At 30.8% G+C, this 25,284-nt stretch overlaps 1 protein-coding gene and 2 long non-coding RNA genes across 4 annotated transcripts in view; 1 reads left to right on the top strand and 2 right to left on the bottom strand.

Moving 5' to 3' along the window:
* The window catches only part of Cht6 (Chitinase 6), a 58,875-nt gene extending 34,009 nt beyond the window's left edge, over nucleotides 1-24,866 (bottom strand). Inside the window, exon 1 of the mRNA XM_085194854.1 lies at nucleotides 24,581-24,866. Within this exon, the coding sequence (XP_085050980.1) occupies nucleotides 24,581-24,622 (42 nt within the window). The 5' untranslated portion in view covers nucleotides 24,623-24,866. The remainder of the gene's footprint in view (nucleotides 1-24,580) is intronic.
* On the top strand, nucleotides 17,073-18,202 carry LOC146534157 (uncharacterized). Of its 2 annotated transcripts, none has more exons than XR_014878588.1 (3): nucleotides 17,073-17,374; nucleotides 17,573-17,716; nucleotides 17,916-18,202. It is a non-coding gene; the product is annotated as an uncharacterized LOC146534157 (long non-coding RNA). The 2 variants fall into 2 exon arrangements; XR_014878587.1 differs by having other exon boundaries at nucleotides 17,873-18,202.
* LOC146534156 (uncharacterized) lies at nucleotides 18,142-18,970 on the bottom strand. Its single transcript, XR_014878589.1, has 2 exons — nucleotides 18,592-18,970; nucleotides 18,142-18,326 (listed from the first exon to the last, which is right to left on the bottom strand). It is a non-coding gene; the product is annotated as an uncharacterized LOC146534156 (long non-coding RNA).
* Nucleotides 24,867-25,284: the final 418 nt, after the last annotated feature.

Here is a 25,284-nt window from a genome sequence, read left to right as displayed (position 1 = left end):
CTAAATAAGATAATTGATAGTGCGGCCAATAATTTAAGCATTTCGTAATGTGATACTATGACATTTTTGGTATTTTTTTAATATTCTAATTTCTTTGAAGCCATAAAATAAAGAGTAGAGTCACGCAAGATGCATCCGGACTTCATGGCTCATGTAACTAGCATTGAAGTGATAAATCTAAATCTAAGTGTAATAATACGCATTTCTTCTATTTAAGATCAGTATTTTACCGACTTCAAAAAAGCTATTATACAAACATGTCATAGATATACGTGTCAAACTGTTATTTCTTTACTTTTGGAGTAGGCAGTGAAATGTTTGTGTTATAACGAACAAATATAATATGTGTTGCAAGCATTCAACGCCGCGCATGGTCTTTTTAGCAGTGCGAAGAATATAAAATAGCTTATTACCCAAGCGAGAATTGAACCCACTACCGTCAGGATACCCTTAAAATGAAAAATCTAATCTTGATACATATATGCTATAGAGCGCTATACAAGTGTTCAATATTCGATCATAGTAACATTACCCCATCTACGCTATATTACCACACGCATTTCTCAACCAGTTATAGCAACTGCCGGTATTTCTACCTATCTGACGATAGCGTCTTACTTCAACTACGGATTGGATTTCTTTTTAATATATTTGTAGAGTTTTGAAATTAAGAATTATGGTTATAAAATGACAATGGGTTCCATTCGTAATTCAGGTAAAATTCGATCATACATTCTTCTCAAGACTAATGGAATAAAATCATAAAGGATTTAGAGACTTCTTATATTTTCTAAATTTTAAGAGCTATAATATCTTGCTTAATTGAGCGAGACTGCTAACAAGACCACGATTTCTCTGACTAAAATGAAAAACCACAATTAAATTTCTTACCTCAACAGGGAACACAACTAGTTACCACTGCATCATCCAAACCACTCCAAGAACATCTCCCAAGAACCAAGGAAGTTAAAAGTAAACAAGAATCTATCATCAAGCTTAAAAGGTTAGCAAATTGCTCTAAGCGACCAGTTCTTACGTAACGCTGGTTAGCAGGTCGATCCTGGATATGGTGTTTGTAACATTCTTACAATGAAAGTAGCCGCTTTCTACGAGTATCTTACGCACGAACGGATTTATTTGAAGTTATTATATATACGTCATTTTTTTCGGTTTATTTGTCATTACATCAATAGTTTTATTATATTGTTGACATAAAGATCTTATTTTGGTTGATCTGTTGAAGAAATAAGTAGATTTTGACTGTAAAACGAGAGGGTTTTAGGTTCGATTCTCACTTGTGGGTATAATTTATATTAATTTCTTGATTCTACCAAAGCCGAAGTAATTACAAAAAAATGCGTGATTAATTTATATATCCGAAAAATGAGAAATAGATACCTCACATAAAGTAGGACAATATAATATTAAGGAACCATTTCTTCGTTCTCCACTTTCCGCCCAATTTTGAAAACATTGCGTATTAAGTAGCGGAACACAACGCCGCAAGAATTAAATAATTGCATTAAAATGAAAGGTAGCGTATAATTATAAAATTTTCTCATATAGTTACATCGGACACGTCACTCAGTGGGCAATACTATCGTAATTTTATCTTCCGTATATTTCATAGTTTCATACACAGCTAATTACTTCCTTCCTTCACAATACTGTCAATTTTGTTACTTACACGGTAATTTGAGAGAAAGTAACGCTAAAATGTATGTACATATATTATGATTCTTATATTTCGCATTATCGTTGTTGTAATAGAAATTAGATTAGCTTTAGCTGAAAAGGCTTTTACTCTTAGAACATCTTCGCCAGCTCCACCACTCAACATGCAATTTCTTATAACTTTTTTTTATTGTAAAAAGCTGTATTGTGTAACTCTATTGTGATATAGAGCCTAAAATGAACTATCCAGTTCATTTTAGGCTAAATGATTAATTCGAGCATAAAAAGATTAATTTGATCCCGAAGTTCAGGCTTCAACCGGGCAAAGTTTTTATCTTTCAATATAAATATATATAATAACTTTAATGATACATTACATTTACAATATTTATTTCAACCGTTTCCGTTCGAGCAAGGGCGACTGCTTCTTCAATCGTCCGTATAAGGTAAAGGTAATAAAGCATATAATATTTTAATATTAACATATTCATTTACACAAAAGAAATATAATATATAGCGAAGATTTTGTTTTGTCGATTCGAGTTTCACCGGGGGAACGCTATGGCCGCCCATTCCTGCCATCCATCTATCTGTTCCATCATTTACCTATATTTAAATTATTATTACTGAAGCCCTCGTAGCGCCCCTACGCTACAAGCGTGTGACTGTAAGCGCGGGGGTTCTAGGTTCTGTTCCTAATCGGGAAAATAAAAATACGAAATATTTCATTCTTTCGCTCTGGTAACGTCAAAACGCAGAGCTGAGATCCGCCACTCAACACGCAATTCCTACAAATTTGAATAATAATTTTACTTAAATTTGAATAGTTTAAATTAACTTACGTTTAATTGAAGTTCGGTGTATACTACGATTATTAATTTTACATAATAAACTGTAGATTTAAATTAAGTAACGTTTAACTCAGGTTCAACGACCGGTATAGTGCAGCGGATGTGCAAATAATCTTTCAACATCGCGCTCTACTTACGTTGTTCAAACGCTGAGAAATTCTTAAGACGCGAACATTATGTGAGGCATACGAGTAAGTAGCATGTGCAGATTTAAAAAAAAAAACAGATTTTTTTTATTATCTTCCCGTTGTGTCCCGCATATAGCAGGATAGGCAGAGGAAACCTAGTGTTAAGACACTCCACTGATACAGTCTATATTAAACATACTTTTAATTATTGATGTAAATCTTATAAATTTGTATTAAAATTAAAACAGTGTTAAAGTAATAAATACTCGCCGACTTTGTCGAGTAACTTAATTACTTAGCCACCCAAAACGCAACTGGCCTGTAATAAGTTACGCCAGGAATATTGCGAGGACTACAAGAATAAAAGAAAAGTAAAACTAAACTATTGTCATAATTTCATCATAAGTTAACATGCTAATAGATAGCTATTAGGAGAAATAAGTCACTAAATTCTTTCACCAAGCCAGCTATTTGTAACATATCAAGAGTGTTACGTGTTACTCGTTACGGCGGAACGCTGTTTATAATATCATATCAGAGATTGTTTAATAGAACGTGCCCTAACCTTGAATCTGAGGTCTTACTGCTATCGATATAGGCTGTATATTTGTGACCTAGCTCAAAATACGTTTAATGAACAGAAAATAATTGGCTTACCATGTATATTTGGAAGAGAATGAAAAAATTCTCGAAGATGTTTTTTTTACTATATACTGTATTCCGCATATGGCAGGATAAGCAGAGAGAACCTAGTCTTTAGACACTCTGTTATCCACGGACCTCACGTTTATTTACAAAAAGCTAGAAGTTCCTTTTATTTTCATCCTGTAATTTTGTCATTATTTGGTACAGACAGTAATAATTAAAAATAAGTTCCATATATGTATTTATACTGTTTTCCAATTTAGTCTATTTAAGCGTTGCGAGTTGTATGACCGAACTCACATATGTGTTACAGATAGCATTTTAATAAATACTATCATAATTTTTATCCTCACTACAAATCTAAACTCAGAAAGGTTATTTCTCTTTTACATTGGTAGGGTTTACACAATTTTCTTTGACTTTACTGACAAAGTTTTAAAATTAATTAATTTATAAATACTCCGTATCACGTTAAAACACCATGACGTCATTAAAAAATAAGAAGAAATAAAGAAAAGTAGAAAACATAACAAAATTATATAATATTCAAGATTAGATGAAAACCACATTATACAACTAAAAACTAGTTAGCTATTAAATATTCATCGTCAGGTTGTTTAGGAATTTTCGTACAGATTCGATTTCGGTGAACCGGTCCCCGCACCTTGCGTAGACTCTCACTTTCAGTATAACGTTCGCTTATTTGATTATCATAATACTTTATTTTTGCTTAGCTTATATTTACCAAGAAAACAAAAATTTATAAAAAAAATCTATTAAATCCTGCTGAGTTTCTTTCCGGTCAGGTTTCATCTTCTTTGGTCTGAGGCAGTAACTTTAACGAACTGGTGGTAAATTATTGGTGGTGGATGTTCAAAAACTGAAGCATTTAAAGCATCTTATTTTGATAAATTTATTTGACTTTCTAGAATCAGATGCAAAAAGCTGTATAGCTTAGGACGGCGCGCATCCTGAGCAGAGCACTCACTCTGGAGCCCTAGCCATATACCAGTAGGTAGAGCTTCAGAAAAATTAAAAATACAACATTTATATGAACATATCTGTTTAAAGCTAAAGTTCATCCCCCTCCCCCTAAAAAATATCTCTAGATATACGTCCATATGCGTAAGCGTCTATTATTAAACTCAAAACATCCTTAAATGCAAAAGCTCTCAATCACAATTCACATTGAAGCATAGTTCAACCTTGTCGTGACGTCACGAATTCCGTCTGTGGAATTTAATAAGTAATATTGTCGTCGTACACGTATCAGTTGTTCCTCTGTCAAGGTTAGTCAGTAGGTACGATCCGGTCAGGGAAGTCAAGTCTAGTATAGATTTACTTGTTAAAAGATTTTCACCTAACTGAGACCAAAAGGAGAGTTATGTTTTTAGAGCGTATATATGTATGTCCATTCCTTTAATCCCTTGTAACTTTTAAACTTGTGGACTGAATTTGATAAATGATAGGTTTCGTTGGATTTATTATCTTTATGGCGCGAGTGTTAGTTAGTTTATGCATTCAGGTTTTTGTTTTGTTTTGTTTATATAATAAGCAAATGGCAAATGGATATTTATTTCTGTAGTAGACACTCTAGGCTATTTTAAACTTATTAAATAACAATTGTTATATACAATGAAATTAATGATGTCTCCTTCCTAGCATATTATGGTGCTTGTAACGTGAAAAAAAAGAAAGAACAGAGTGTCTTGTCACTTGATTCCATTTACTCAATATGGTCAGATGTGAAGAAATAAAAAATAAGAAATCCACTACTATACATATACAAACTACAAAGCAAATAATTACAACATTCGATTTCTTAACAAATTCGCACGCATTTTTGTTACGAAAACGAAGTTATAAAAAGATTTTGAGGCTTTTCGCTAATGTAATAAAGTCTGTAATCGTCTAACATTAATATTCATAATATCGATCAATAAAGAATAGGAAAATATAAATGCAATACTGCGTTATATATTTCGCTAGAATCGAAACCAATTTGAATGAGGTTTACACTGAATGAAAATTGGGCAAAAAGGATCGTGATCTTTTACTTAACAATAATATAAAATGAACTAGTTGTCTCGATTTTACAGGATACTAGTTAATTGATTTAATTTTATTTACGATTTTTCATCAATCTTCGGACAAACTTTACGGACGATTTGACGTACCTGAAACAAATAACAAAAAGAAATTATAAAAACATATAGATAAGTATTGACTTAATTGATTTTTATTGCATTTGTTTATTTTCTCAATATTATTATCTATTTAAACTTGGTTTGCATACAAAGTACCTAATATATTTCTAATATAGCTTACATTGCATTTTAAGAGAATACGTAGAAAGTCTTATTCAGTTTGATGACGGAATGATGATGATAGGTGCGGTCGAAACAAGCTTTCGTTTGAACGTTGAACGTTGATTTTACATAACTACAAAATGACGATATTCTTACAGACTGGTACTAAAGACATGTATTATAATATGATAAATTGAAAAGTTATAAAAAATCCTCATTTTGTTATTTTTATGTAAATAATATGATAACAATGTGATATTTAGGTTTTTTATTTATTACTAAAACAAATGGTCTAAAAACATTTATATATATTATAATTGTAATAATGCCCGAAATTAGCGCAAATTATATTTATTATTTATTATCTACATTGGCCCATCTTTTTTGGTTATTGCATTTCGGAAATAAAACGTCACTTTTGTCAAACAAAATGACAAATAAATGTCAGATTGGCGCGCTAATTTTCAATCTAGAACGATTTGCTCAATATACGAGTTTCTTTTTAAGTAAACATGTTAATGACTTCACCTATTTAAAATAATGAGATTCTGTGCTTTGGTATTTCTTCACTTGATTAGCACGAAAAAGGCAAGGATGAAATTGTTCCGCATTAATTGAAACGGCTTTTTGCCTTAAGTTCTATATATTTGGAGATATTTAAACATGGCAACATTTTTATATTGCAAGTTGCAACACATTTGAATGAATAGTACGTTTACTTTAAACGTTTCAAAAATTACAATTACATACAAGTAATGTCACATTACCAGTAATTATTACAGAGCTACTCTTGATTTAATTGTGAAAAGGAAAACTGTTGTAATAATGCCATTCTAAATATAATAACTCTCCATATTGTTTTCGAACCAACAGAGATCGTATGATCATTATTAAATCATAATATTTATGAATATTTAAGGTAATAAGGTCAACGGTATTATTATTTCAAATGTCGTTCAAAATTATAAAAAAATTGGCAACATCAATTCAATATGAAAGTACAGTTAGCGTTTATCTAAAATTTACATTCTCTATTTATGAGCATCACTTCCGAGTGTATTGAATAAATTAAAATTAAATAGTAATCTAGACCGTCTTCCAAGAGTCATTAATTTAAAAAAAAAGAACAACCAAACAAAAATATGCTTTATATTTTAAGCAATATGTTACAAAATCGAGTGGAGAATTCATAACAATGATATAACGTTATAACCTGGTTATGCTCTAACCTCATTTTATTATTGCATAGACTGAATGTTGGGTGGAGTTATGTTATTTGTTACTTAAGAAAGAAATATGCGATTTTTACCCACCATTCCTAGATCTATTTATATATTTTTGCATTTTTAGTATTTTAGACTCTTTAGAATTTTTATACTCAAAGATAAAAATAATAACGTCAAAGTTAGTGCCTACACAGTTATAACAGATTAGGCACAGGAAAACTAGTGTTAAGACACTTAATTATACTTGCACCGCAGAATTATTGAGATATCGCGGGCAATTTTCTCGCTCTGGCCGACAAAACACGGCGTTGAAAACCGCCACTTAATACGCAATTTCTTAAAGAACGTGCTTCTATTTGTAGTGAAAAGATATTTATTTCTCCACTTATTTCGTTTATTAAACAAAACTTATTATAATTTTACTATGCATTTAAGGTTACTTGGATAGTATTCTCCAGTTCTAAGACCGAGTATCGACATACATAGTTAAAAGGCGGAACGACATTTGCCGTCAAGTGAAATGTGTTCTAAACTGATTTGCACACGCGCAATTTTTTCTTACATAAGAAGTACTCTCGTGTAGGGTTTTTTTGCGTAATTTGTACGTAAAAGTTTATGTGCATGTACAATTAACATATGTACACTATACAAAAGTAGATTTCTTTAGTATTACAATTAAACATTTTTGTTTTCTTGTTTTTTTTTCGGACATTGCAGGGTAGGCTGGGAACCTTGTGATAAGTCACTACTTTTTCCATTTTCGCTACATTTTCACTCCAAACAGACATTGTGTGTTATGTAGCGGAACTTAACGCCGCGGCTTTTCTTGTTATAAGAGCAAAGAATTAAAAAAAATTGAACTGTGGGTGCAATTCCACAACCACGACGGCGACAATTCCCATTCAGTAACTCCCGAATATTAGGCAGGAAGTGGAAAGTGAAATTTCTTAACACTAGGTTCCCTCTGCCTACCCTGCTACACTCGGACACAGCGTGAAGCTAAAAATATACACGAAGTAAAACCATCTCCATTACATATTCCGCTTTTATCATCCGCAAATCCGGTATGTGGTCGTTTGGCAATCACTTTCGCCACAGACGCGTGCGTAGTATTTTTAATACTAAGAAAAACATACATTGAGTGAAGTATACAAGCAAGTATTATGTAAATATTTTCGGTTTTACAACTAAAGAACTGTGGTTGCTTTAACAAGATATTGGTATGTCAAAATTGCATTATAATGCAATCCAAGATATCGCGTGGTGAGTGGCAGAACTCAACGCCGCGTTTCGTCTTTGCATTGCTGCTTTTATTTGTTTTATAGGCTCTTCATGCATTCGGTAGGTAGCAGTGTAACTAACCAGGGAATCTAATATATATTTAATATTCCATTTCCGCGATTAATAATCGAACCCCCAAGCTGTCACGCGTCTTTGCACAACTATTCGCTTTTGGGTTTTATAAATAATACATTTTATTTTTCACTTTCGTAACATAACCGCCTGTACTAAGTCGACGGACCATTGAGATCGCAAGAAGTCAACCGCGTCATCTAATTAGTTCAAATAAAACTACAAATAATAATATTTTAGCCAACTTCTATTGAACAATGATAAATAACTAATATTTTCCTTTGCGACATAAATATTTATTATCTAATATTTAACATTTTTTTTCAGGCCTTCGTGGCTTAGCCGAACAGTATCTGATTGTAAAGACAACGGTCATGGGTGCGATCCCCACTCGGGGGATTGTAGTATTTTCATTTCTTCCGCTCTGGTAACAAGGCAAAGAGAAAACGAGGGACGGTCTTAACATTAATTTTTCTTCGCCTACCCTGCTATATGTAGAATGCAGCGTGAAGCTAAAAAAAATCGTAGTCTATCTTTACTAGGTCGTTATATATATAGACATTATTCTAATTAAACCTGAGTTACAACTAATTGACAACTCTGAGTGGTAGTTAGGTAGACTATTAATTTTAATGACTTAAATTTTTATAATTCGTCACTTAATATGTAAAAAAGGTTAAAATAAACTAAACTATGTAGATTCTTGTAGTAATTAAAAGTTATCACTTCGAGAGGTCGCGATTTGCTTTCTCCAAATATAAATCGATTTGCATAATCTTGTTACGAAATAGTAACTTTGAATTTTACGACGTCTTCACGTGTTGGCTTGTTCTGTTTATTGCTTACATGCCAAACGCCAGTGGCACAGTGGGATGGAGTTTTACTGTAAACGCAACGGCTATGGGTTCGATTCCTAGTCAAAAGATATTTTCTAAAACAGAACTTTATACACACAATTAATTTATTTCCAATCAAGCAGTTTATTTATATAACATTATTTACAGATTGATTAAATGGAACTTCAAATAAGTGCAGTGGACTGTAAGATAGCATTTTAAAGCTTATTACAAAACTCTTTCATTACTAACTGACTGGCTGACTACGTACAATTGAAACAAAGCACGAAGTTGAAATTTCCTGAGTTCTTTGCGGATAGGGGAACAAACAATTTTGATCCACGCAAACAAAGTTGGGGGCACAACTAATTTTTTTAGCTTCACGATGTATCCCCCACATAGCATAGTGGGTACCCGGGAACTTGTTGTTCTTTAATTATGGCGAAAAGGGAACCTGTTAAGACACTCTGTCTCCATTAAGACACTTCCGTTCCACACTTTATTCTGAAATCTGGATGCATTGTGTGTTGAGTGGAAATAAAAACTTTATGATATATTTCATTTCCTCGAATGTAAATCACCACTATCGGTATTATTTATGTATTATTATAAATATACAATTAAATTATTAATTTAATTAAAAAAAGAAGCAATCTATAAGTTTAAAAGTGAAGAAAACTGATAAATCATCTGTCTCACACACGCAACCACACGCGATGTGTTATGTTGAAACACGAGTCGAATAAATAAATAATTTCATCAAAATACTACGAATTAAATGAATTCTTGAGGATTATTAATGTTAAAAATATGTTATGACGATGTGCTTATGATGAGGTAGGCAAAGGGAGAAGAAATTAGACACTAAATTCTTCATTTTCCACCGAATTCTAGAGGCATTGGTTGTTAAGTGGCGAAACTCAACGCCGCGCTTTGCTTCGCCACAAGAGCGTAGAAATTAAAATATAAATTTAAATAAACATTTAATTTTCTGAAGTGGGGATCGAACCCACAACCAGTCGCGTTTAAAGCCACACACTTGTGGCCCTGCGCCACGACTGTCATATAATGTAGCGATATATTGTTTTTCTTATATTTCCTTAGGAATTTGAAACAACTTTATATTCGCTTAATATTCGCGACAACTATTTCCCATACTGATTACGGATGATACAACCTGTTCTTGTAATGTCAAAGTTTACTTACAATTCCTTACAACCTTGTGAAAGGCCGCAATATATTAATTTGTTTTATACGTAATTATTATAATCTATTAATATAAATAATATATTATATTCTAAATAATGATAAACGTCTTAAACTATATATTGTAGAAAATATATCACAGAAAAACGAACAACAGAGAAATTTTACCAGCAGGTAGTGCGAGCCTAATAAGAGCCTCTATTCCCCACTTCCAATTTTGAAGACATCGCGTGGTCAGTTGCGGAACCCAACGGCGCGCATTGCCTTCGTACCAGAGCGAAAAAAATAATTAAATATCTCGAGAGGAAATCGTAACGGAATATTGAATTTATTATTATCTTAAATAGTTATACCGCCTGATTCTAGAATGCATATATTTCATTTAACACATAGTAAGTTGCTATTTAACAAGTAAGTATTTTGAGAATTGTATGAGAACGGGTTTGACGATCGCAAAAGTCAAAGTCGTGCCTTGTCCTCTCACCTATGACATTACCGACGACGGTTGCGCTTGCATGCCATTGTGACGTATGCAGCTTGCTGTATATTAGGGGAAAATATTTAAATACCTGACGGCGTTTAGCGCTGTCGTAAAATATATTACTGTTCTAAGTATATAACTGTGAAATAATAATTTAAAATCTATATACATATGTACTTTTCATGGCGCGCATACCATTTTTGGGTGTTTGACAGACAAAACGTAATTGAAACTACTATAAGCACTAAGACTGAGAGTCTAATGAGTCTATGAGGGAATAATGTATAATTATACAGGTTTCTTCATATATTTAAATGCTAGACACATTTTCTGCAGCTACTGCTATAGACATCCGTTCTCAAGACTGAGTTAACGAATAAAATTATAAACCAGATGAAGGCAAGTTAGCATTAAAGCTTCAATAACTAACCATTTACGTATAAAACGTTTTAGTAAAACTAGATCTAATAATGGAATAACAGTATTCTAAATATCTACAGTGAAAGGAAATCTGCATTAAAATTCGATGGAGGAGATCGTGAGAAATACTGCTTATACATATAGCTTATAGCTTTTGAGATTATATAGTTCAAATGGACTTCAAACCCACCACGGCGCAGTGGGACAGTGTTTGCATGAATAAGCGACGATCGTGGATTTGATCCTCAGCCGGGGGAATGAATGTATATAAATTATATTAATTTACCCGTTCTTATAGAGAAAGCGCGGCATATAATTGTCTCGAGATTTAAGTGAAAAGTGTTACCACTTTTCATTTTTGCCTAACCACTTATGCGGGAAAAAGAGTAAAGCTACAGGAAAATTGTTTTATAACTTTGAAGGTTTTATTCAAGAAACCAGCTTGAATCTTTCGAAATTATATTTTGTCATGAAATTCTAACATTCTAATGATTTCTTAATGTCCGAACAATTATTTAAAAATAATTAAGTATCATTTACTTAATCATATCTTCATGTAATAATTATAAATTATTTATTAACCAAGAAGTAAAAAGATTTCTAAACATCTTAGGTAAACGAGTTTTGTTATAATTTTAAGCAAATTTCGAAGTAATCGTAAGTGTAATGTAATTCACTTACACGCGAAAAGAATAAACTTGTCAATTATAAAATTCCACTTAATAAACTTAATAAACACTTGTCAATATAACATTGCATTAAAATATAGATAATGGATCCGGCAAATACTTTAACTTAAAGACGTAGATAGAATTCAAATAATAACTACCTTACGTACTTTAAAAGTAATAAAAAAAGTATATAGATACTCTTTTTGCTATTTGCCTAAAAACTAAAGCTAACTAAACTATTGACATGAACTATTTAAATATATACTTCCTACATCTACCTTGTTCGGTAACTCAACGCCGCGCCTTGTCTTGCCAGAATGGGGAAATTATTTTCATGACATCGAACGACAACGTATATGTAATTCAAATTTTATCTAATATTAAAATGCAAATAGTTAAGCATTTAACTCAAGAAATCCAAGCAGAATACTGATAAACATTATAATATATTTATTATGTGACATCGACGCAGTACGAAAGTGCAACGTGTGTTGCGTACTTTATACTTTCTTTCACTTTTCTACACCAATTTTTGCAATCGATTTCTATTATATCGGATTCCATAGCATCATTGCTTTCGTTAAAATGTATTATATATATTATGTAAACTTTCAATAGTGTAACTCTATTTTTTTTTTTTCAATTTTAACTATAAGATGCCATGTCAGAAAAAAAATTATTTTAGCTTTATTCTATTTTTTAAATAAAAAGATAAACCAAGTGTTAAGAACTGTGTTTTTTTTATTTTACGAGAGTCTGTAAAACGATATTTATATTTTTAATTACAGGAAACATTTGACTTTATCGTGTAGATTACAAGTTATTTTAGTTTGAAACGTTAGCTATTTTTATTACAGCAAATACTTCAAAACCAATAAATGTTACACAAATTTTAGTCCCCGAGGTTTACTGTTAAGTCATTTTTTTTAAATAAAAGTTAAAGACATATCAGGAATTTTCTTTTGATATTAGGAAAGATATTCCAATCTTTCCTACCATATTAAAATGAACATGAAAACGCAAACAAAGTCACAAATCAAAGTTAGCTTACATACATATTAAGTATACACGAGTAATATATGATCAGCACGCAGCCCTACGACCTGGAAAGCGCACCGGGCAACCCTGACCTGGCGGCTGACACAGCGTTATGACACAGCTTTCAAACTTGCTAGAATTTGCTCATTATCGGACTTCGCAACTTATATGGCTATATTTTAACATTTTACGCATCTATTGTATTTTTGGAGCAGGCTCAGTAGAAAAGTATGTTTAATATGTGAAGATTGAGGCCGTTGAGGCACAGTGGGTTAGTGTCCCAACGGGCTGGTTGTGGGTTCTATCCCCAATCGGAGGAAGGATTACGACGGCCTATTAAACTATCATTAAAGATGGTTCAACGAAGTTATCTTTAATTAATTTAAATCAAAGTGAGGAATGGAACACTTAACACTAGGTTCCTTTTACCTTCCCTCCTAAGCGGGGAAAAGCATGAAGTTTTATTTGTAAATCTTAAAGTTTCTTTATTCCTTTAGGTATCTTATTCATGTTTTATATATATATATATTTCTATATTGAGATTATATATTTATATTGAGAAACTCAGTTATCTAGGTCCCACTTAACTTTAAGACATTGCGTGTTCAAATAAATGGTGGCTCTACATAGCGTTTTTTTCTAAATAAATTAAATATATTTAATTATAGAGCCAATGACCAACGAATTTACAGCCAAAAGCTGCCCCACTTTTTCACGTGGCCTTCGCAATATTTATAATAATTTATTTAAATTACTAACGTTTCTTATTTATCTTAGACTGGTATATATTATTTTATATAAACATATAATAAATATTCAAACACCGCTAGGTAGCTCTAAATAATGACAGCTTCGGAAATAATGTTTTAGAAAAGGTCAAAGAATACATACATATATGTATGTCGATCTCCTAAACTAATCTATAAACATATATATTTAGAAAAAACATCTATCATTCGTTTTAAATGTCAAGAGTACGTGTTTAGTATATTTTTTTCGGACTTGAGGTTGATGCTGTTAGCTCTATTAGCTTTTACAGCGATACCGGTTGGAGAGGGAAAATTAATGTTTACACATTCAAAATATAATAAAAAAAGAACAGAGCAGGATAAGCAAATAGAACACAGTGCCAAGACACTCCGTACTCTGCTAAAGAAAATCATAAATACATATAAAAAAACTACAAATAGCCTCCATAGTGTTGTGCTCTACGCTTTTACGAGGCGACGATCGATAGACGTACTTTCATCGAAAGCGGAACTATTATATAACTAAAGATGTCTTATAAACATCTATACATATAAATTTGATCTTTTATTAGATAAAAATGAAATATTTATCGTTCATTAGTAAAATATGCATTCAAGGTGTGGTTTAACATTTGATTATTTTTAATTTTTTAACTATTTTTTTAACCTTTATTCAATTCAAAAAGTTCAAGCTGTATGTAGAGCGTAGCGGGGTAGACAGAGGGAAACTGGGAACCTAGTGTTAAAACACTCCGTTGCCATTAAGAAGCTTCTGTTCCCACTTTTCGAATATTGAGGGCGGTAATCGACGCAGCGCTGTGAGAAAATGATAACGATTTCAAGCTTAATTACTTTAGTCGTAGATAATTGGAAATTTACACATATCCCACAATATAGCAGGTACCAGGGGGAGATCATAGTATCGTAATCCTATGCATAGACATAAAGACTACACCCACGTGTAAATTGGCGTAACTCAACGACGCGCTTTGCTCCACAGCAGAAAAAAGACGCCACTATCTCTTAATTTACGCTGCGAATTTAACTTATAACAATTGAACTAATTAATTATTATAAATAAGGTGGTCGGTGTGAGAATAAAGAACTTCCTCATAGCAAGTACTCGCAACAATGCGGTCGATGGGTCACTGTGGTCTTGTAATATAATACGAACATACACACCGAGCATGACCTAATCACAGTTTTGTATGAAGGTTTGTTCTTCCTTTATGTAATATTATATTTGTAAGGATTATTTATTTATATATTGTAAAAACATTAAATATATTTTATATCTTAATGGTGCAGAGTTACAGCGGTTGGCTGTAAACGCGACGATTGTGGGTTCGATTCGTGTTGTGTGAAGAAGAAAGAATATATCCTGCTTCCACTGCCCACATAGTTGAGTGGACAGTGGAAGCCAGGGAACCTACTGTTAAGACACTCCGTTCTGGCGACTGGCCTCGTCGCGCAGGGCACAACCCTGAACAAAAGTTTTATGTTTATCCATATGTATGGATTTCATACTACCAAAACAAACGGTTAGGTCACACATCTTCCACTTTCTAAACAAGCGTCGTTCACGCAATTATTTACACTATTTCATAAAGGAATTATTGATGTTTGTTTAATGCAAATATTGGTTATAGAATTTACGACTTCCTTTTTTATATAAATATAATATTTATTACTGCACTTAATTTTCGTTTAAACTATGTGTCAATATTTATTTAACGTGTAATAAATACGTCGTAATTTTTTAAATTATTTACTGTGAATCTAACTTTTAAAAATATTTTCAAAGTAAATACAAAGCAGGAATTGAACTCATTGCCCTAGTTAATGTACATACCAATAGTTAATGTATATACAAATTAACCCTTTTATAGCTTTTAAAGGAAAAGGAATTTGAATAATCATTTCTTCGAGTGAGAATCGAACCTACAATCATCGCGCTAACAGTCAGGAACCGTCCTACTATACAATGACGGCCTCAATCTATGACCATAGATAGTCTATAGTCTCTTGTTCTTACTCCCAACATTTCAAAGTAAACTATAGTAAACGTATCGCTTTATTGTTCACTAATTGCGTATTGTTTAGGAGATATTCGAGGATAATTATGGGAAGTACACACATACAGCTTAATAATAGCTTTTCTATATCTTAAGATCGTTGCATTGAATGAAACCTCCAAACTTGTGCTTAGTTTACAAAAACAACGGAAAATATATATTAAAATTATATACAAGTTACTTATAATTCCATCATTATCATTATTACAGAATACAACTATTCAAAGAACGTACAAGGGGTAACCTTTATAATGATGGTATCAATATTGTTTAATAAGATGTTAGCTATTTCAGGCCGTTATGGCGCAGTATATGGGTGCAATCGCGATGATTGTGGATTCGATCTCCACTCGGAATATTCAAATTTTCATGCTACTTCACACGTAATGTGTCGAAAAAAGTGGTAAATATCGTTTCTTTTGCTAACCCTGCTTTGTATGAGCAAAGTAAAGTATACTGATAAGTATGCTGACTCTACACTAAAGACGGAAAAAAATGAAAATTCCTTTTTAAAATGACGCAAAAAAATGACAAAAACTACTTATAAATATATATTTATATACGCGATCTTCTTCATTTATCAAAAAATTAATAGCTTAAACTAGTTCCTCAGTGTCTAATAATCAAGGCATGCATAATAACGATTATTGACAGTCGATATTATTTATATTTCCTTAAAACTTAATTGATTTATATTACAGGAAACTCTAAATGATCTATTACAAAAAATAAACACTTATAAAATAAATATTATTTTTTAAAATACATTTACGTTTTCTATTGGCCACAAGCCACGGAAGAAATATATAAACAATTTATAAATTTAAAATACTTAAAATAGTTTACTTTAAAAAATGCTCACACTTTTTGTATAGTAAGTTAACGATTGTGAAAAGGTCAGTAATGTCAGTTGGGATGTATTTACCTGTTTGGAATGCAGTTCTAGTAACGTAGTAGTTCATTTATATATTGTACGCCGGTTTAAGGCACTTGCAGGCTATATATTAAAACTTAACATCATATATTCAAACAAACTCGAGAACTTATAGATAGAGAATAAATTTATTCAAATAATCTGTGGATTACAATTTTTTTTCTACAAGTTTCATATTTAAAAAAAAAACTTTTCTTCAAGGCAAGGCAGGCAGATAGTCTTAATATCCATATACTGTCCATTACATACCCATTTTCCGTACAATTTTCGAAACAATTCATCTTGATTGGCAGATAATTTAAGGATAAACAATTAATCATTATCGCCCAATGTTAATAATCGATCCTAATCCATAAATTGCTACCATAGATTAAAATATCAATCTATTTTTTGAGTCTAGCTTGCCAATAACCTATCGAAGTACTTCATTTTCAATCTTTAACTTCAATCTATCGTTGGGAGGACATTACGTTGGATAGCAAAAATGACAGCTAATTGCGATCCGACATATTTTGGGGTTTACTTTATCATATCCCCGGATTGCAAAATTGCATTTATATTATATTTGATTTTTAAAGTAAATAAATATGTGGAGTGACATTTCTTCGAGTGATAGTAATGATAGTATTATGTAGTCAGTGTCAGCAATTACAAATATATGCAGTGAGCATATAACAATATATCAAGAGAGTGCTAAAAACTTCTATCAAGTTGGTGCCTTTCCTGGAGTTATTGCTGCAATTGATTGCACTCGAACACTTATGTGTTTAATCGCCATGTGAGTATTATTAAGTTATATAAAGTTTTCTTTACAAAAGCAGGCAAATTATGGAAACTTTTTTTTGTATACTTAATCTCAGTCACTAATTACCATTTCATTTCTTAATTTGAGCTCTGGGCTTATTAATTTCAGTTGCTGATTTTCCAAATTACTATCTCATATATTTGTAAAATAATATTTTATATTTTATTATAGGCAGCAAAATGTGATGCAAGACATTATGGTAATCAATGGAAGTAAAGTACCAAATAGACCATATTTATTAACACAAGTTCTTAATCCAAGTACTAAAGCAAAGCTGCAACCAAGCATATATTAAACCAGGAACATAATAGAAAGGTATTTGTTAACCTAATATTACCTATGGTATGGAAAAAAGGGGACGGACCATATAAAAAAAAACTTATTATAATTTATTAGTATGATGTGTAAATAGTATTAAACTTATTAATATTCATGAATTATATACCTAATATAGAAATTTTATATTTTTAGAACATTTGCAAGATAATTTCATATTATGGCACTCCATTTGCAGAGATCTTAATTTGGAGGAAGTACCAGGAATGGAAATACCTTCATGACATGATAGATAATGAGGACAGCGCTGCAATATAAGATATCACAGAAAGGATGTAAATAATTGTTTTATAAGATGAATAATTATTCAAATATTTTATATTTATTAATTACTTAAGTGAGAAGATTGTCAGTTAATCATAGTTTTACTTGTTTTTGGGGGTGAATAAGGAAAACAATGTGTATTGTAATTTTTTTATTATTAAAAAAATGTAACCTATTTTTTTATTTGTCTCTTTATATAAATATTTTTTATTTCTTAATTCTAGCTTGCTCCATGTTTAGTAATTTTATCAGCTTTATTCTCCATACATTTCTTATAAGCTACAAAATATTTAGTGAATTTCTTGCAATCACTGTTTTGTTTTTACTGAAAAAAATAAAGTATTTATTAGTTCATTGTTCAATAAAGCATTCATCAATATAAGTTAAAATAATAATCTTGCACTTAATCTCAAATTTTATTCTTTGTTATCCAATGTAGCAATAAACAATATGAAATTGAAATAGCCAAGCAAAACGATATTAATATTATAATGAATTCAAAAATTCTATAGAGGCTAACGCCTTTATATAATTTTTCGCATGTATATTTAAACTTAATAAACAAAATTATGAATACATACGATACTTACCTTACTATGCCGGACTCCATTAATGAAATTTAAATAATTATCTTTAGTTCAGTTTAGTTGTAATTTTATGGCGTTTCAAGTTATGTTTAATAATTTATACATGAAAATGGGTTAGGAATAAAGTATCTTAAAACTAACAATTAATTATTATATTATAAAAACATATGCTGTCAAAATGACATGTTCAAGTTCCATTGTACGCACCTAAGCATATTGCATTAAGTTTTAAAAAGTGTTTTAATATTATTAATTTTTATTCTTTTTTTAATATTTTGGGACTTAAATATTTATTATTTTATTAAAAATAGTTTTTATAGGACTTTTATAAGTAATAATAATTAATTTTAAATTTAATTTAGCATATATATTAGGATTTTGTTAATTAAAAAAAGATAAAGATAAAACGAAACTATCGTTACCGAAGGGAGGGCCCTACAATCCACTTTTGATGATAAGTTGACATTATCCGGAATGGTTATTGGCATGCAGGTTAGAGATTGGATAGATATGTCGAACATTCCAAGATGGACGTTAACTGGAGATCGGAGATACATTATTAATTTCGGGCGTATGTCGAGTGGGGATCGAACCTACAACCGTCGTCGTCGTCTAATCATACTTAAGTATTATAAAAAAATCTTAGAACGTCAACTTTTGCACATTATATTATTATATACATTTGACATAGCTATAATTAGATATTGCATGCAGATTTAGTTTTTTCTAACCAAGTTAGGTAATAAATCTCGAAATCTACAATCACGGGAGGATTGCGAGAAACAGACAATAGTGCTTGAGTTAATGACACTCGTTAAAACTAATATTGTAATATACATTTAATGAAAGAAATATTATTTTAGAATAGAATTATGCAAAGTTATAATCAATGTGGTCGTCGCAAGATCTTTTTTTTTTTAAATAATTTGTAGGAGTGCGGGTGCTGACATTTTTAATTTAACTTGAGGCTACAAAAGTTTTTTTATCTTTGTAATGGTTTAATTGAATAAAGAATATTTTTTGGCACAATTGAAAAAAATCTAATAAGTACCTAGTATTCACGTAGGAGTTAGATTTCTACTTAGGGAAATCCCTCTGTGAATATTACGTGCCTCTAAATTTCGTCACCATATTAAACAATCATAGTCATGCCTTTTTTCATATTAAAATATTTCAAAAATGAAAGAAATGAAACAGAAATCACCAGCATTCCAAAAGAAAACTAGAAAGTCACTCCGTTTTCCCATTTTCCCCTTTCTAAAGTCTACTAAGGAAAATTATAAAACTGAACAGTTGTTTTTTTGTTGAGCGCGGTCTCAGGAACTCCTATATGAATTGTAAAAATACTTTTGTGTATCATAGTCCATTTATTAACGAAGGCTATAAACTATTTTGCATTACGTTACAAAGTCACGCTAGTTACAAATAATAATATCATCACAATTGATTTGAATCCGCTATCCTTTTCAATGAAATATATATATGTATGTACCCTCTGATCATAAAGACGTTATATGGTTATTAATTGTTGAATTATACACACTGTGCTTGGAGTCCCACGACTGAGCTCGTCGACATTGAAGGTGACCCCACCCTTGGGCCTTTCTACGAATGCATCGAAATATTGCTATATCATCGTACGAGTATAGTGCTTGAGATAAGTATTACAAATATTTAATATATATTTTTTCACCGTAAACCAAATCTATAATATTTATAATTAGATGTTAAAAGAATCTTTCCAAGTACAAATTTTCACAGATCTTTTTTTAATTTCGTCCTGTATCTTGCATAATATATACCCATAGTATGGTATGCAGAGGATACCTAGCAACATTAGGTTCCTACTTGTCAACTACCGCAACATAATAATTCAGTCTCGCGAGTGAGAATAGAACCTATTACCGTCGTTAGACATTAGTTAGCCACTGTGCCACAATAACGGCCTCAATTAAGAACTTATACCCAAAAAAATATATTTCACATAATAAAAAAACACAATTAGTTCAATTATATACTAAATTAATTATCATAATATAAAAAATTAGTATATATAATCATAAATTTATCTAAATGTATGTATGTATGTAACTCTCACTGACATCTGCCATTGTTAGCTTTCGTCGCTAGCGCCGCGAGCTGAGAAATTAAGTTGTACAAAACTAGTGTTTTAATTAGAGAAAGCACGTACTTAAACGTTGAATATCGCTTTCTTTTGCAATTTTGTTTAATTTTCGTATTACAAATGCCTGTATACTATGTAATAAGTGATAAGATAATCGTTTTTTTAATGTTTGTGAGTGCAAAATGTTATATAAGTTAGAAAAAAACATACTTTCCTTGCCAATATTTGTGTTTGGAAATAAAAAAATTATAAAGACCAACTAACAATTCGCTATGAACTCTATCTAGTTGTTCCACAGATTGAAAAAGCAAGCAATTAAGATCTATCCAGACAGAGTAAAAAATGTTTTCGCAACCAAACTAAAATAATAAAATCTTTTAATTTATTCTTTAATATTTTAATTCTTTAGTTTTCTACAAGAATAAAAAAAACATCATACACCAGAAACAACATTTTTCTATTTTTTTGTTTTTTATTAAAATGTTATTTTCCATTTAATCGGCAGCACAAAGGCACTAGGCGTTGTCCTTGATGTCGTTGCTCCTACGCACATTCCCCGCCGTATATTCGTATTTACAGTCTTCTATAATTTATACATTAAGTTACTTTGCAATTTTTTAACAATATATTTTAGTAGTAAAGTATTTCTGTATATGAATGTATATTTTTTAGCTTCACGCTATATTCATCACATAGCGGGGTAGGCAGAGGGAACCTAGGAACCTAATGTAAGACACTTCTGTTCCCCACGTTCCGCTGTAAACCGGAGGTGTTGCGTGTTAAATGGCGGAACTCAGCGCCTTGCTTTGCCTTCCTACTCCTTACGAGAATATGAAAATATTAAATATATAATTTCCTCGAGTGGGAATCGAATCGGCAACCTGTCGCGTTAACCGTTGCACGCTTGTGTTCCCGCGCCACGTCCGGCCTCATTTACACAGGTTTTTCTTTATATAAAAGAAGAAATATTACTTTTAATTGATTTTTAAAGAAATAAATGTTTCATTTTTTGCTATAAAATTGCGTTTTAAAATTATTTATTGCAACTCTGCTAAATTCTTTACTAAATTAAGCTTCGTTTTTTTTTTCTCTTTAAACTTCGTTACTTTTTCTTCTCCTATTAAAAATAAATAAATTGTAAATAAATTTTGAACTAATAAAAAGATGTATCTTTTTTCGAATTATATTGCGAATAAATAAATTTTTAACAAAAACAAAAACCGACTTCTAACAACGAACTAAAAAGTGAAAAATAATTATATAAAGATTTTATAATTTTGAAGTCGGTGTCAAACTAATGCTATAACACCTTTAAAAATATCAAAATCGGTCCACCCAGTTAAAAGTTATGAGGTAACAAACATAAAAAAAAAAAAAAAAAAAAAAGAAGAGAAGAAGAAGTCGGTTAAATAGCTTTTGAATGACGAGAATTAATTCAGTTTCTTGTACCAAAAGTTTAGTGGCCTTAGGAGTGTTGACAGAAAAAATGTCTTGAGTCATCACCATGCGGCGTCAGATCAATATTTACAATAGTCTTTTATTATTATTAGTAATTAGGTAGTTTTTGTCAATTACTTTTAATAATGTACGTACAAAGTTTGAAAAATAAATAAATCAGTTCAGAAATTAATATACCCTATGGGTTTAGATGCAGGATGTATTTATAGCTTTCAGTTTAAAGAGTGAGAGAAACGAAGGTCGCGCTTTTACTCACGTTTAGTTAAAAGAACACACATACATATTTTTTGTTTATTGTTTATTTTCATATTTTTTTTCATTTGTTTGTCTGAGAACTGTTATATTTTATATATAACCTTGTAACTATATAAAATTAACTTTCGCACAGTAAGATGTACATAATAAAGATAAGTTTTATTCGCAATAAAACTTAAATGTTATCTTTATTGTGTACATCTTTGAACTAATTAATTATTATAATAATCCTTATTAACTTATTAATATGCAAACGGGTCAAAATGTCATTTGTTAATGGCGTACGCGGAAATGTTTAAATTAGGATTCATCAAATAAATTTGGCATTATAAATTATAATTTAATCGACTCATAAATAGTTTATTAAGTTCAATAAAAATATTTTATATAAAATACATCGGAAATTTAAAGTCGTTGAGTTCTGCATGTTCTAAATAAGCAACAGCACAGCTCCCCCTGGGTACCCCTATCCGATAGTACCTAAGTCTCATCAACATATCGTGTTTCCCTCCACTGCCTCCAATTATTGCGAAATCGTGTCAAGTTTTTTCCTCAATTATCAATGACAATGCGTGATAATGCTATATCAATAATGTCATTTAAGTAATAAATTAGTTTAATACCTTAATATTGAAAGATAACTACATTCTTGTATGGAGAAAAGCTTACTTACTTATTCTTGTTGTTAAATGTAAGATTTATATGGACATGCAAATTTTTACTGCAGCTAAACCCGCGTTTCTTGGATACTTTCCAAGCATTCTAGACAGTTTAGGTATATATTTCGATCGTTTTATATTAAATTCATACATGGTAAACCTAATACAAGGATTGGACAGCCATTGCACAAAAAATATATATCATTTATTGAAACATTATGCTATTTACTGCAAAATCTTTTCTAACATTTTAAAATATAATATGTACTTAGGATTATAAACATATATATTTTCTATATATCTATTAATTAAAAAAAAATCTAAAATTATCATAATAATATTAGAGAAAAATGTTATTTATATACATAATGTGAAAAAAAAAAACATATTAATTCTTTTTTTTGTACTAAAATGGCCACAGATAATATAATTCGCTCTTTTTATTAAATTAATATTCATTTTAAATCAAATTTTAAATGTCAATTGATTTCACAATCTTCTACTGCATTAGTTTATGAAATTGTGTGCGATTCCTACCGGGTAACGAATTATTTTCATATTCTCGCTTTGGTAACAAAAACCGTCGTTGATTTACGCGTCCTAACACACAATGTCTCGAAAATTAGGCCCGGTGCGCAAGGAATGGAGTGATTTGACACTCCTACCCTATACAACGTAAAGCGTTAACTTTTATCAAGCCCAGTAGCATAAAAAAATCAGCATTTTTCTCGAATAAACATGTCAGACAGGCTATGACTATAGTTCATTTTGCAACACACTACCAATACTCAGACATCGATGTTGTAATGCAGATATTTCATACAGACTACGTGTACAGTACATAACTCAATGTCCCAATACTTCATAAAAAGGTTTTAAACCGTGAACAATATGAATAAATACTTAATTGATAAAATTTTACTTATTTTAAAATTTTCAAGGTGTGCTTTGGAGGAGAAATACATTTTTAGAAAACGTATTTCTAAAAAAGTCAAATAAGACGTATTTTATAAGTATAGCTATTCGTGTCAGTTATAGATTGGAAAAGGATAATTTAAATGTAGCGTTAACAGCTAGTTATATATTTTAATTGGTTTCAAGGGAAATCTACAACTAACAGAGTGAAACTAAAAACGATTAAATTTTGATTAGATGCGTGTTTGCTTTGAATTCTATCCGGATCCTAAGCGGTAGGTAAAAGTGGCATATTGTTTGCAATATATTACGTTATAATATCATTTCAATGATAATTTTTATTAGACTTCTTAGGTTGCATAATAAGGTGATTTGTGATAAACATTAAAAATATGAGAACTTTTCATTTATAAGTATAATAAATAAGTATATAATTATTTATCTATAGAAAATGAAAGTTACAAGTATCAATGTTGTTTATATTAATAGTACTTGTTGTTCTGGTTCAGAGTTACTTGTCGCTGATTTATTACGTACAATATGTTTTATTTTAATTAATAATGAAGCTGAAAATTCTTACCATTTTTATACTTGTCGACTTTCTCCCGTCGAAGTTCCCCATTTTGAAAACTTCAAAACATAAAAAAAAATCCCGAAAGTACTTTAAAAATCACAATTGGAACACATTCACAACATTTCAACTATCCAAATGCACTTAATAGAAAAGATCACAGGCCACTTGCTCGAAGTGATTAATTTAAAAAATATATATTTAAAAAATTGTAATGTCACTTTGACGCGCTGGAGAGGGGACGTCAATTCGAACGGGCTTCGCGCCACAGACTGGCAAGATGGAGGTTTTTTTTGATTCACACAAGCCGATTCACTTTCTACGACCGACCTTACGTTATGTGCGACTTGTAATTAAGAATAAAAATTTACGTAACACGCCGATGTAATGTGCTTTTTAATTTCCGTAAATTTGTCTTTTTTTCTTATTTGTTTGGCGCACCCATCGCTAAAATAAATTTGAGTTTTAATTATAGATATTTAAAAAAAATGCCGATTGACACGTCAGCTTTCACATTTTTTGAAGACAACAACGTCTTTAATGTTTGAAAATAAACAGATTTTGGATTAGAAATAACTTGTGCTCAATAATATAATATTACTTAGAAGTTACTATTTACTACATTTTCTAAGATGGATTTTGAAATTGCGAAATCAATATGATCAATGCTTGGATTGTTATTAATAAGATACGATATTATTCCATTACTCCAT

The sequence above is a fragment of the Heliconius melpomene genome, chromosome 12 (genome assembly GCF_056956725.1).
Source record: "Heliconius melpomene rosina isolate 202511_hmr_F chromosome 12, ASM5695672v1, whole genome shotgun sequence".
Lineage (NCBI taxonomy): Eukaryota > Metazoa > Arthropoda > Insecta > Lepidoptera > Nymphalidae > Heliconius > Heliconius melpomene.
Note: the sequence above shows the minus strand (reverse complement) of the source record. Positions and strands in the feature narration are given on the sequence as shown.